This window comes from Psittacula echo, assembly GCF_963264785.1.
Source record: "Psittacula echo genome assembly, chromosome: 7".
NCBI classification, from domain to species: domain Eukaryota; kingdom Metazoa; phylum Chordata; class Aves; order Psittaciformes; family Psittacidae; genus Psittacula; species Psittacula echo.
The window spans coordinates 26,055,193-26,069,446 of NC_137740.1; the positions used below are offsets into that span (position 1 = coordinate 26,055,193).

The following is a 14,254-nucleotide window of genomic DNA, read 5'->3' on the forward strand; positions in this document are numbered from 1 at the left end:
ACTGGTGAGATCCTGAGAGCTACCCTTGGTTCCAGGAACCAGCCCATGCATTAAATATAAGAAATACCTCCACAGAGAATGTCACAAAGATTTTGACTAGAAGCAGGGCAAATAAAGGTTCAAAGCCAGTATGGTACAATAAACCCATTTTCAGTCAGTCATTCTGAAACACATACATCTTGTTTCTGCTAAATACAGTTTGAAGTGTTAGAAGGAGAAGCTGTCTACTGTCATGTGCATAAAAACCCCTGCTTGATAAATTATTCACTAATGAGGTTTGCCAGTTTCAGCCTATATTCTCCTCTGCTTTTTTTTGATCTCTACCTACACTATATTCATCTGATGAAAATAGTTCCCCAGTTTCAAGAAGGCAATTATCCATACCCTTGTGATTGGTCTGAAGTTTTTTAATACTTTGAGAATCAGACTGAAAATAGTGATCCATTTTGTCTGTAACTGGTTGACAGTCATGGAGCTGTAGAGCAAAAGCTGGCACTCTGCTAGCACAGGGCAATTGAACGATTAGGTTCTTAGCGCTGGATGTGGCAGCCAGTGTGTTGATGCAAGAAAAAATTAAAAGGAAAAACTTATGCTGAATTTTCAATGTCACTTTCTACTTAATGGTGGTACCTGTAGGTTTATTAGCTAAGGCCATGAACGAGGCAGGCTCTTAGAGTTGTAGTCAGTTTACATAACTTACAGAAACAGCTTTGTTCTGTGAAATTCATTCAAAAGTCAGCCTGAAGCAGAATTTATGCATGTACCAGACCTCAGAGGTGGAAGGATAGATGCAGTCATTTGCAAGTATATTATTCCCTACCCAGGGTCTGATTTGCATTGTCAGCAAGAGAATACAACCCTTGTAACTTCTACAGAGCATAATGGGACAAATTTGTATGAGGGTCATTTGAGTCTTACTCTTGGCTGATAATGTTTTATTTCAAATGCTGCAATTACATGGCATTTTTTTTTAGTGTCACCAAGTATTCATGGCTCAGATGACATCTCTCAACTGACGGTAACTGAAGGGAGCTTGATAAGCCTGATATGTGAATCTAGTGGCATTCCACCCCCCAGCCTTACCTGGAAAAAGAAAGGTGGGTAACTGTCCATTGTCCATTTTATACTGGAAATGTGATAATTCTGACCTGCCAGATTTTCTTTTTTCCTGTGAATATTTTAGATATTATGTTCTGAGGAGTTCAAGCACACAGGTATCTAAACAGTCCTGCTATTGACGATTCTCTTTTCTCTAGCTGATCCCTGTTTCAATTAGGTGTCATTATCTCTAAAGGTGTGCAAGAGAGATTCCCGAGCTGATTTACAAATGGACTGTGAAACACTTAATGACTCTCAATATTCTTATTTACCACCATGCAGCAATGATCCCAGCTGGCAAGGCTGTGAGTCACTGTGAAGTCCTGTGGTGGTGTGTGTTGAGTCCTGTGAGCCACTGCATAACATAGATATATTCTCTGACTTATTTTTTAAATTTGCAGCCATGGCACACTGCCAAGTGTTGAAAATGCATCTAGTTATAGTAATCGCCTTGGGGATTTACTGAACCTTTCTCTCATCCCATCTTAATATTCAAATAGTCTGCACACCTTTTTGCTTTAGGGGTTAAAGTAACATTTACAAACACCTTCTTATGAATCAGTAGACAAAAGCAGGTATTTTTAGCACCTTTTTTGAAGCACGGACACTGTTGGAGACAGAATATGAGACAAAATAAGATGTTGAACTCTTCAGGTGTGGTTATTTTTGTGTTGTTAATCAGTCTTAACCTATTAATCTGTCTTTCTAGATGGCACGATTCAGTGTGGTATGTGCCTGCGTTAGTTAATTTTCATTTGTGGAAAGACCAGATTTTAATTACAAAATTACTTTAAAGCATAAAATTTTCTGAGAAAATGTTTATGAAGTTCTTTTTAAACCCTGAATCTTGGAAGCAAAAAAGGCATTGTATGACATGTTTTATTAAAGGTACCGCAAGGCTAAAGTGTATACACTTAAATGCAAGAAAGGAAACTTACACCTGATAAAAAGTCTGGAAGAGCAGTTAGAAAGTATTACAGTTTTGAATGTTATTCAAGAGCCAGATTTTCCATCACGCTTGACATGTGGTGCACTTTTTCATAGAGAGGATTTTAACTACACAAGTGGGAAATGAAAATTCAGCTTGCAAGAATTACCGGTGGCAGCTGTATTGTCATGAAATCTCCCTTCATCTTTGTAAAGATGAAGATAGTTACCCAATCTGAGGTCTCCAAGTCTGAAAACTCTGCTCAGAGAATGCAGGATTATTTTGCTGTCATGTTTCTGCTGAGGATTTCCTAGACAGAAGTCTGTGCTCATGCGCTGTGTGACACAGTACACAGGTGGTCTGTTTATGAAAACTGAATTCTATGCTTCTAAGCACTGGCTGTGCTGATTGAAATGATTCTACACTGGAAAATCAGTCAGATTTTATTCAAAGTTTTGAATTTGCTGCTTAGTGGAAGTATCCAAAACTTTCTGGATGGATGTGAGAGTTATTATGCTTTAGCTTGGGTTGCTGTGGTTGATGTAGGTCATGAAGTCAGCAGTTAATACAGGAAGTCCTCAGAATCTTCTTGTATGAAGTTTCTGCTATCTGGGAAAATTCTGATAGAGCAGTTCTAAAATGGACAATCATGAAGCTCCGTAATTTTTAAATGAGTGAGTGCACTTTACACCATGTGAGCAAGCTCATTATCATTTTCTGTGGTTTTATCTGAAAAAATGTTTCTTGCAGGCTCTCCACTGGTGGCTGATCTTTCAGGAAGGGTGCGGATTTTATCTGGAGGCAGACAGCTACAAATTTCAATTGCTGAGATGTCTGATGCTGCATCTTATACTTGCATTGCTTCAAATGTAGCTGGAAGTGCAAAGAAAGAATACAGTTTGAAAGTATATGGTAAGTTACCACGAACAATTCTGTTCATAGTTCAACAGTTCTGCAATAGAGTTACATTATTAAAAGTGTTATCAGCACACTGATGTTAAGCTGCAAGATTTTCAGACAGCAGTGTCTAGCTATAGGACAATTTAAGGGTACTCCAAGAAGAATGTAGAGCAATTAAAATGTTGGCAGCTTAGACTTGGAGCTTAACTAAGACATTGCATGTATCAGTTGAAAGTGCTTTTGACCACAGGTGATTACAGAGATGTAACTCCCTTAGGTAATCTAATGTTTCTTGTCCCTTAACTGTAGTGACGAAGACAACAAATTGAACCTAGATTTCTCTTAGATTTTACTGCTACTTCTGTATTTTGGTCAGGAATAAAAGGAAGTACTTTTAAACAAACATCTTCAAGATCTTTAACGATTTTCAGTGTTTGGGGCAGTCTTTTTGAATTATTTTTGTCTTCTGTTTGCATTTTTAAAATTGTAAGCTACATTTTAGAACACATTTTTACTTTCTGGGATGGTGGTGGGGAGGAGGTCATTCATGTATTCTTTGTCCTGTGAAAAATGCTATGAGCTGCTGAGTGACCCTAAATGGTTTGTAAGTGGTAACTTGCAATAACTAGTCTTTATTAAAATGTTGATCTGTCAAACTTGATTATCGTTCTGTTCAAAAATAGGTGATGATCCTGAAATGTAGCTTCCAGTTGACTTCCATACTGTCTTTCTTTTTCTTTCATAGTTCGACCAACTATAATAAATAGTGGTAGCCACCCATCGGAAGTTGTCGTCACCCAAGGAAACGAAGTTTCCTTGGAGTGCATGGTACAGGGCATTCCAGAACCATCAATAACATGGATGAAGGATGGCCATCCACTGGTTAGTGGAAGGGACATAGAGATACTTCATAATGGTCGCTTTCTTCAACTAAGAAATACCCAGGTGTCAGACACTGGCCGCTATGTCTGTGTTGCTGCCAATGCGGCAGGGCTATCTGACAGAAAATATGATTTAAATGTTCATGGTGAGTATGTGCAAAATGGGACAGGCATAACAGAAACAAAATAGACATGCAAATTTACCCACAGACAAGCAAGAAACAGTTGTGTAGCTAAATGAATCACCTATATCTATTGCAAGCTTTACATGTGATGTAGTGTCAATTGCAGATCAGTGATGCAGTTTCAACTGCAATCTTAAAAAAATCTAAATCAAATTTTTTAACTCCAGAATATTTTAAAATCTTACCTCTGGGACTGATAATATCAATCCATCCCCAGTTGCTCCATCTCCTGAGGAGAAAAGCAAGATATGGTAAAATTTCATAGAATACTGGTTGAGTATCATGGTGGGAAACATTCTATTGTGGGAGATAAAAAAAAAATCAAGATTTAACCAAGAACACCCTGCTCATGGCCGCTGCTAGAGGATTTTACCTGAAGATCAACAGTTTCTCAAGTGTTTGATTATCAGGTTCTCCCATTTTTCACAATCAGAAGAATTTAAAGACGGTACCTCCAACTGTAATTCATCTCCATAATTTGACATAATAGCATTGATCAGGACATTATCTTACAGTCACTGTCACACTTTTGCATATGACTCTTTATGATTTGTCAAACAGAATATTTATGTTTTACAGGAATTCTCATTATTGAAAATAAGAGGCCAAAATTATTTCCCAGGTTTTTTGTTTTTTTTTTTTTTTTTTTTTTTTTTTTTATTTGATGCATTTGCTGTACTGTATTATCAGACTTCTGGGTAGTAAAGAGAAACTTCAAATCTCCGCAAGCTGCTCAGAGTGCTGGAAGATGTTTGTCAATTCTTGACCCCAGGCTTCATGTTTTAAAGTATGAACTGTAGAATTGCAGAACTGCTTCCAAAGTGAAAATATTCTTATTCTTGGCAAAGAAAAGCTAAATTAGTGGTAGTTATTTTAATAAGGATTGTTCTTTCCTTTAGAAAAAGCATATAATTCTGTCTGTGTTAGAATTTTCCGTTGAGTTTCATTAGATACTGGAAATCATAATTAGTGTAGATGGGCAGAACTCCTATAAACTGTTATTCACTGTGGATCTTAAGCCATAAAAGTAGTAGAACTAATAGAATTTAATTTAAGTATTTCTATGCCATTACACAATAAGAAACTGTCATTAATATATAGTATTAAATGTCTCAGTCTTGTTGCACTTTACTTGCCAACCTTTTGAGATCAAAATTATTTTTTATTTGTTCTGAAGCATGGCTTTCTTTATTCTTTTCTGTAGTTCCCCCAAGTATTGCTGGTTACCTGCAGATGCCTGAAAACATCAGCACTGTGGAGAAGAATCCCATCTCTCTGGTTTGTGAAGCTTCAGGAATTCCCTTGCCAACAATAACATGGCTCAAGAATGGATGGCCTGTCACTTTGAACAACTCAGTGCGAATCCTCTCAGGTACAAAAGTTGCAGTTATTTAAAAAAAAAAAAACAAAAAAACAAAAAAGAGGAAGGGGACAAAGGGCCCTCTGCATCTACATCTACAGTGCAAGTATTTCACATGAAAGAAAATTTGATTTAATAATCTGTAAAGACAAAGAGAGACAAGAAATAGTTTTTCAATGTGAAGCTTTTCAGTAAATGTGGTCAGATTAGCTGGAGTGCCTGATGAAAAGCTAACATAAATGTTCAAAATTATTACCAAACTTTGTGTGTATGGGCCAAAGGCTGGGAGCTGTTTGGTCATTGATTAAGCCATTTCTCTGGCTGCTAGCGTGTGTTAGTCTAATCTATATTACCAGAGATATGTCTGCTGGTAACATCTTGCTTTGTCAGTGCTAGAACATATACTGCATATGCTCTCTCATTTGATCAGTTTTCTCTACCTGTTTGCAGTTATTTTACCTTTTAAAGAGGAAAAATCTTTGAGAGAATGAATACAAATGGCAGTAAACAAAATACGTCTTTCATTTCTGTGAGTCCGTATATAAAAATGAAGGGAAATATTCATGAACCTCATGAATTTCTGTTCATGAACCTCAGAAATTAATGCATGTACATACTTCCTGGCCTTGCAGCTATTTACAGCTAACTGCTATAAACTGAATCTAACAGCTAACTGAATCTGATCTCCAGAATGTCATCTAATAAAAGTTTGAATTATACGGTCATTCAAATGCAGAATGCTGCATTAACAAGAAGACTAGTCCTAGAGATCTGGATAAACTTATGATAGGCAAGCAGAGAAACAGATGCAATTCATCAGGGATCTTGATTTTCAAGATGTAATAACCTACAGAGAACTAGTTCAGGTGCCTTTTTAGGACAGTAGTAATTGACAGAGACATCTGAAATATGAGGGGCTTGGTACCTGTTCCTGTAAACCATTTTCCTGCAATACCATATAGAAGTGAGAATACTTGATCAGCTGCTGCAGTGATGTTAAGGGTTTGTGTTTACAATAGGAAATTGAGTTAGTGCTCTTGAGATTATAAACAGAAAATGCATACCAAGCAGGCAACATATTTTGCATTGAATTCACGTGTCTGGGAATCAGCTTTGTGGACTGCACAGAAGTAATGAAGTATCTGGTTACAACTAAGGCATGTAGGTGACAATTCAGATTTTTCTTTGATCTTGGGTTTGCTACTCATAGCTAGAAATTTAATGAAAATAAATTATGAAGAATTTTCTAATACTCAGACATAGCCACCACGTAAAGCCAAACCATCCTACAGCATGAACACAAGAAAACTATGAAAGGTAAAGGAACTGGATGTGTTTAGAAGCTCAGCTAAGACTGGATTTGAAGCTGAAATTTTTCAGGATTTTTTTAATTAGTGTAGCTGATGAAAAGTGTAGCTTTTTGATCAGTGTAGCTCTTAACATTACAGGTAGTCCTGTCCTCTACTTTCCTATTTCTACAGATGGCACATGGGAAAAGGAGTAGTGTCTGATTATCATCCAGTATAAATCTGACTATCTGAATTGGTATGCACTCCTTTTTGTGTGACACTGCCAGTAACAAAAACGGTGTTTTCTGGGCTTGATTGTTTCTGTCCTGTCTGTTGATTTCTACACCCACACTATTATCACCACCCAGATTGTGGAGTCAGGAAGGGTGCGAGACAAAAAGATGTTTATTGTCTCTGAATGTTAGCTGCAGTGGGAGTGTGGAAACAGGCCAGAACTCAGAGTTTTGTTTTCCAGCAAACTTTGTGCTTTAAAAAACTACATTGTGGGGGTAAACTGTAACCAACATGGCATTTGGAACTTTATTTGTGTTTGTACAGCTGTAAAAAAACGAAGCAGCAACAACAACAACAAAATCCCCCTTTTCAACTAATTAAGGAGGTAAAATGCTTTGCCAAAGCAAGATTTTGGTTCTGTTGATTGAAAACATACTTGGCATTGTAGATTATTTAAATGTGTGGACATGCTGCTGGCAACTTTTAATCTTTTAATTCAGATGCTGATGTTTCCTTCTGATGATGCTTCTTACATATCCTTTAGGGAAAAAAAAAAAAAAGGAAAAATAATATCCACCACTGTTTTCCTTGCAGACCATGCACTAAGTTGCACACTAGCTTTGGAAGGAGAAAGGTTTTGATTAGGTTTTAGCTAAATGTAGAAAATCGTATCCTGCCTCAGCACTGAAGCCCTGGGTGTGCTATGGTATGTGATATCAGAGAAAGTTACAGTCTCCTGCAGGAAGATATCTGCTTCATTTTGCTTGTTATATGGCTTTGTTCAGGGTGTGGATGGGAGAAGGAATTAGAGTGCTGCAAAAACTGAGGCTGCAAGACCTGAGCCTTCTGCTGTCTCAGTATTCCTTTCAGCAGGTAGAACCCCTTGGGCAGGAGCACATCCATTAACCAGGTCAGCAGTTTCTTCCTTCAAAGCACATGATCAGGAACATAATTTTCTGGGATATATCCCAATAATGAGACCCTGTGGACATCCTCAGGCAGGAGATGCATAGTTCAGCTATGATGTACTGTGTGGTAATGACTGCTAATGTGAGAGCTGCTAAAGAGAAACTGGGAAAAAGCTGAAGGATGGCCACTTGTTTTCACATTTAAATGCTCACTGGTGTTTGTTTTCTGCCAAAAAGGAAGAAAAGATAAGTTATTCTGCTATGGAAAAGCAGGAGTATTCTTGATCTTTTGGTCAAACATACTTGCAAATCTTCTTCCTTTTAAGCTAGCGTGCCTGTAAAAAGTTTTTCTGACAACAGCTCTGCCACAGTATCAAAAGAAATCTGCTATTTTAAAACATTACAGGTAAACCAGTACCGTTGTTACCTGTTACTATTATTAATGGCACAATTAATACAAACGCAGTAAAAGAGGAGTGGAATTGTATTCCTTATCTGTATGTGTGGAAATACCTTCAACGACTGTTTGTATGTGTTTATAAAAATAAACTTGTTTTTATGTGTACACACACCCTCTCTTCAATGAGGCTCTATTATTTTTTACTGTACAGCCATCTAGATATATTCTCAGTATAGCAAAGTACTTGTGAATCAAAATCTTGCTAAGACACCATAGTCTGTCAAAATTTCCTGCATAAAAGTATGAGCACTACTCCTGCATATTGCAAACACAATGTTCCTGATACATCCAAAGTGTCTGTGCTGATCAATGAATTACTGTGCCTGTGCATATAGTTTGAGTGACCTGTGAGGAGCAGGTTTGATTTTCTCTGTGTAAACTCTACAGACGTGTCTCAAAGTACTCAGTGATAGTTCCAGTTGTCTCTGACTTTATCCAGAAATCCTCAGAAAATATCCGAATGCCTCAAAGTTCACTTAAATGTAGTTTCTAGAGGGAAGAAAAAAAAAGGCCGGGGGGTGGGGGAGGGAGAGGTGGTTATGTCAGGGTAGTCTGGAAGTTGCTGACTAGAAAGAACAGGATGATCAATGTGAAGCACAGATCTAAAAGCACTGGGAAATGATAGGAGTAGGAGTAAGGTTAGACACTTTCTCTTACTCTTTGTTCAACAAAACAAAGCACATTAAAAATTAAACGACATGAAAAAAACCAGCTGTAAATTTAAGCAAACCGTAGAAGATTAAGAGATAGCACAGACAATTTGGGAGCATGTGGTTGGAGAAGGACTTCAGTGATTGTACTTTTTCTTTTTCCACTTTCCACTCAGGGGGCAGAACTCTCCGTTTGATACACACAAATGTAGCAGATGAAGGTCAATATACTTGTGTAGTGACCAATGCTGCGGGGGAAGTGAGGAAAGATTTTACCCTTTCTGTTCTAGGTAAGTATGTGGTAATTTTTGTTACAGAAGAAGAGAATCTAGTGTATACTCTGATAATACTTTAAAAATTATTATGCCAAAATGTATGTCCTTATGGGGGGAAAAAGCTAATTTGATAACTTGGTCAGAAAATAAAATTTTAAAGAGAAGTTACCTCTACATGTGAATTTGTTGTTTCTTTTGTTTTTAAAGTGAATATTCTTCAGATGTAATTTGGAATAACTGGCAGCTACTTGTGTTTTGTGGTTGGTTTGTTTCCTTTCTGAAAAGGAACTATGTCAACGCAACTGCCTTCAGTTAGGTTGCTATTTCAGTCAGATAGAAGTCTGGGAGATGCCCACAGCTGGACTCCCATCCTCTCTTCATTTTCTTGTTGCTCATAGCTTCACTCTCCTTTGGGTGTGATGAATGAGGTGAATCAGTTTATAAGTGATCTGGAAAAGTAGGGGGTTTGTGTTTTCCTAGTCATGTTAGTTTTCAGACAGATTAGTTCCCTGCTGGTTTACCACAGTGTTGGTGAAAGGAAGATGACAAGAATGAGTGGTCAGGGAAATAGTGCTATTTCTTTTGGCACAGGCCAGAATTTAAGCTGATTTGAGTCAAAAGAAAACTAGCCCCAGGAAACCATATGAAAATCATATGAATCTGCATAACACTGGGTATAGTATGTATAGGTAAGTGTCACGATGGTAATAATCTATTGCAACAGAGATGTGAAGGCAAAGCCAAGATGGACAGGAAGATTAAACACTGGAGCTGGGATTGTTTTTGCAAAATAGAAATCTCAGATCCAGTGGAAACCTTCAGTCAGTAAAGCCTTTGGTATTTTAAGGGTTATAAACCAAGTGTGGTAGTGGGTGAGCCTGCTAACATGTTTAGACAAGTACAGGAAGCTCTTTAGATTGCTATTTAGAACGATTAATGTGTAATTTTTTTCACATTAACTGTTCTAAAAAAAAAAAAAAAAAAATCCCCACACCTACAGTATTTTCCCAAGAAATGCTGCTTTTTTTTTTTTAGTAACTATTTGTTACGAAATAGTAGGCCTGATGCAGGTTGTCTTACATTACTGTACATCATTTTCCTTTAGTTTCTTTTCTCTAAGGTGCTGACCACTGTCAGCTTCCCTTTCCTTCTGCTGACTTATGCACATTCAGCCTGTGAATGATAACTCACATTCATGTCAGTTCATGTTTATTTGATGAGCTCACGGAAGTGTAAGTCTGGTAGAATGGAAGAAATGGATAAACACTGAAAAGCATTCATTGTTTTACTGTTTTCTTTGGAGGCTTTTAGTGACAGGGTGTTCTCGAGGGTTCTGGGAATCTATTGCATAGGCTTTGTTTGACTTGAAGAAAAATGCCCAGGGAAGCTGATTGTAAGTGGTCTAAGTGGAAAATTCTATTGTTCAGTCCTCTCTTCCGTTCCCTCAGTAATTCCTTTGTCTTTCTAGAGGAAAGTTACTGGAATGTGTCCTGATAGTAACACAGAATATTCATTGGCTCACTGTAAATAGGAACCTTACAGAGACTTACCAGTGTTTCTCTTAAATTGTTGTAGGAGGTGCAACAGGAGAGCCAGTTTGCATGGAGAGCTTGATGTAATAAGCATAATATTTATATTTGCAAAATGTTTGGTGTGGCTTTGTCATATTTCTGAAATTAACGTGTATTGATACCTTATGGTATTATTTTGGGGCCAAACTGATGAATTGCTCTGTTTGTTTATGAATAGTAACTTTTGGCCCATCTTTAAAGTTCTGAAGTTTATTATTTTAGGTTATATTTATCTCCCCTCGTATAATTCATTCAGTAGTTGATGCGTCTTTGCCTCATTGTGTTTGAACATTAGAACCCATACAAAAGTCTGGTTTGCATTGCTTGCACAGTCACAAAAGGGAATTTGATTATAACTGCATCACAAGCTGGTAAGAGTGCCAGTACTGGCAGCATCTTCCTTCCTGAATGCTAAATTCTACTAACCCACATCTCACCACGTGTCCTGTTCAGAGGCCAACTTTTTAGCCATACTGAAGCGGTATCTTTGCCGTTCCAGTCAAGTGAGATGCAAACCTCTTTCTTTTTTTTTTTTTTTTTCAGATTTTTCACTGTAGTTTGTACTCTTCATTAGTATCTAAATCTAGTGTAGCAACATTTTTCTCTGTGGAAATGAATTCTTCATATTAACATAATCCTTATTTTCATAAAACTTGCTTCCACCTTAGTGATAGATCACAAATAAGCTGCTGAATAAATTTTAATACCTTCTTTTTAGGTCTTCTACCTAGGCTGAGTTTGCATTTTGTAGGCTTATTAAAGGGTAGTATCTGGCTCCCTAGTCCCACATTTTTGTTACTAAACTTTCAAAAATCTCTTGGACGTTAGGCTGTCATTCTTACACCTATAGGCCTCCTTTTCAACCTGCTTTATTCCATGCCTACTCTGATTTGTGATGCCATTTTATTTTGGCCTGAATCTAAAAATGTCTCTCCTTTGAAATAGATAGTTGATTGGATCTTTTAACCATCTTAACACATTCATAATCTGGCTTTTCTAATCCGAAAACACATGAGTCTGTGTAGTCCTATTGACTGAGATTATTTGAAAACATGTCATCAAGTAGTCAGCCATACAGTAAGAAGTAAGAGTTTCATTGTATTGAGTTAACAATTTGGGGTGTGGATGGGCATTTGAGGGGTATTTTTTTGTCTTCTGTTTCCTAGAGACACATAATATGTATCTCTGCAAGATGCCTTTAGACCTATACAGTTTGCTCATTTGCTGTATGGAATTGGCTGTATTTGCATAAAATATATGTATGCTTTTACACAACATCCACTTTTTGGTAATCTATTGTATTTCTTAGAGTGTCTTGGTAAGGAAAAAAAAACCAACATGGTACGTAAATAGGCAAGTTGTCTCTTTTTTATAAATCTGTTGGAAAACAAGCAACATGGTAACAAGTCTTAAGTACATGGTTTTGAACAGATAAATCACTTGCTTAATATGGGTGACAGAATTTCTTTACAAACTCAAAAAACTTTCCAGTGCATAAAATCAAATGTGGCTTCACTAACAGGTGCTCATCATCTTTGCCCTACTGCTCATACTCAGAAATATTGCCCTACAGAACATATTCCTCAGCACCCTGAGTATCTCTCTGGCTCTGAAAATGAAGTGAGATGAATACTTTATGGGTCTGTGGTCCTCTCTTGCTTTTTGCATGTGCTGGTATGGTTAAGGGGTGCAGAACATAGTGCTAGCAGGTTAGTTCTACAATGTCTCACACCTGGACCTGCTTCTGGTAGATCTGAGTCATTTACTGATTAATGTGATTAAGGGAAGCATACACTGAGATACTGTCATTACTGTATTTAGAATCATAGAATTGTAGAATAGTTAGGGTTGGAAAGGACCTTAAGATCATCTAGTTCCAATTGGTTGCAAGTAATATTTGCTGATGTTTTTGTCTTGTCTGTTTGCAGTGCCTCCAGGGATTGTGGGTGAAAATAAATTGGAAGACATGAAAGTAAAAGAGAAGCACAGAGTTACCCTAACATGTGAAGTGATAGGTAAAAGTATACAATATTACTAATGAAACCCATGGTGTCAATCATCATTTATTCTGAACAGCATGTTTTTAATGGAATTTATGGTTCAGTGGAATTTCAAAATTTCAGATTTAACCATGGTGCTTTTAGCAGGACTAAGGTCTCCTCCTTACAAATGTTACATAAAATGTAACATTTGCTGTGATATTTCTTTTCTAAAGGCTGGTGGAATTTAAGAGGATGTGTATATTACTTCAAGAGGTTCAATAGAGTGCATATTCCAAAATGTTTCCCTAAATGATGTATTTGAAAAGGGTATCTGAAATAGCTTTTGTTTGTTTGGAAATAACTATGCCACAACTAATATTTATGATTTTCTTTACTCCATTAAGGGAACCCTGTACCACAGATCACCTGGATAAAGGATGGGCAATCTCTGACTGAGGATGAGAATCACAAGTTTCTGTCCAGTGGCCGTTTCCTGCAAATCACCAATGCTCAAATCACTGACACGGGGAGGTACACATGTATTGCATCCAATACAGCTGGAGAGAAGAGCAAAAGTTACAGTCTTAATGTACTTGGTAAGACAGCTGGGCTGACTCTTGCAGAGAAAATATTAATCTCAGGAAAAAACAGATAATCACATTGGAATTTTGTAGTACTTTAATTACAGCAATGTGTAAGCTGCCTGTATACAATTAAAATTTTATATCTTAGTAAATTATAAATAATAGTAGTTCAACATAAACAGCAGTTCTTTGCTTTAGACAATGTAGAGCTAGAGAATTTGGAACTATGACAGGACTTTTCTGAATGGAATGAGCAGGACAGTACATTGGCTTATTGTGATTCAAGGAAGAAGTATCTGAGAGCACTTCAGGTTGTGATCTCTTCATAAAAGCTGAAACCATCTGCAGTTCTGTTTTTTTTTTTCCATGATGGTTATTGCATAACCACATATAAACAATGGTGAGTTTGTTTACCACATCCTCATTTCCTAGGATCATGCCTCCTACCAATCTGCTGCTCACAGGATCATTACGCAGTGGGTCTGCCAGCTGCTGCGCAAGAAGTGATGGCTGGCTTCCTGGTGACCTGTGTTTGACAAAGGCTAAGGGTGGATGATTCCACTGACATGGGCCAATTGTTGACTTCAGGACAAAAGATAAAACCAGATGAATGTTGTCTCACTCTGGGTTTCAGCATGTCTCATAGGAATGCCTTCCAGCTATTTAAGGCTGCAACCAGATTCCTAGACTGAACAGGGAAAAGAAAATTGGCTTTTCATAGAGGTCCTTCTTCTGGTTAATGATTTTGTTGTTCCTAGTGTCTCCAACCATTGTGAATGCAGACAGCCATGGAAATGCAGAAGATGTCACTGTTATTCTCAACAGCCCAACATCACTGGTTTGTGAGGCTTACTCTTATCCTCCAGCAATGATCACCTGGCTGAAAGATGGTAATCCTTTAGAATCAAACAGAAATATCCGCATTTTGCCAGGTAAATGTTTAGTTGTT

At 37.4% G+C, this 14,254-nt stretch overlaps 1 protein-coding gene across 1 annotated transcript in view; it reads left to right on the forward strand.

Moving 5' to 3' along the window:
• HMCN1 (hemicentin 1) overlaps positions 1-14,254 on the forward strand; it is a gene marked incomplete at both ends in the record, with an annotated part of 192,319 nt that overhangs the window by 118,693 nt on the left and 59,372 nt on the right. The window contains 8 exons of the mRNA XM_080622289.1: positions 975-1,097; positions 2,777-2,938; positions 3,672-3,953; positions 5,197-5,364; positions 9,070-9,183; positions 12,668-12,754; positions 13,126-13,317; positions 14,064-14,237. Coding sequence (XP_080478415.1) covers positions 975-1,097; positions 2,777-2,938; positions 3,672-3,953; positions 5,197-5,364; positions 9,070-9,183; positions 12,668-12,754; positions 13,126-13,317; positions 14,064-14,237 — 1,302 coding nt within the window. The remainder of the gene's footprint in view (positions 1-974; positions 1,098-2,776; positions 2,939-3,671; positions 3,954-5,196; positions 5,365-9,069; positions 9,184-12,667; positions 12,755-13,125; positions 13,318-14,063; positions 14,238-14,254) is intronic.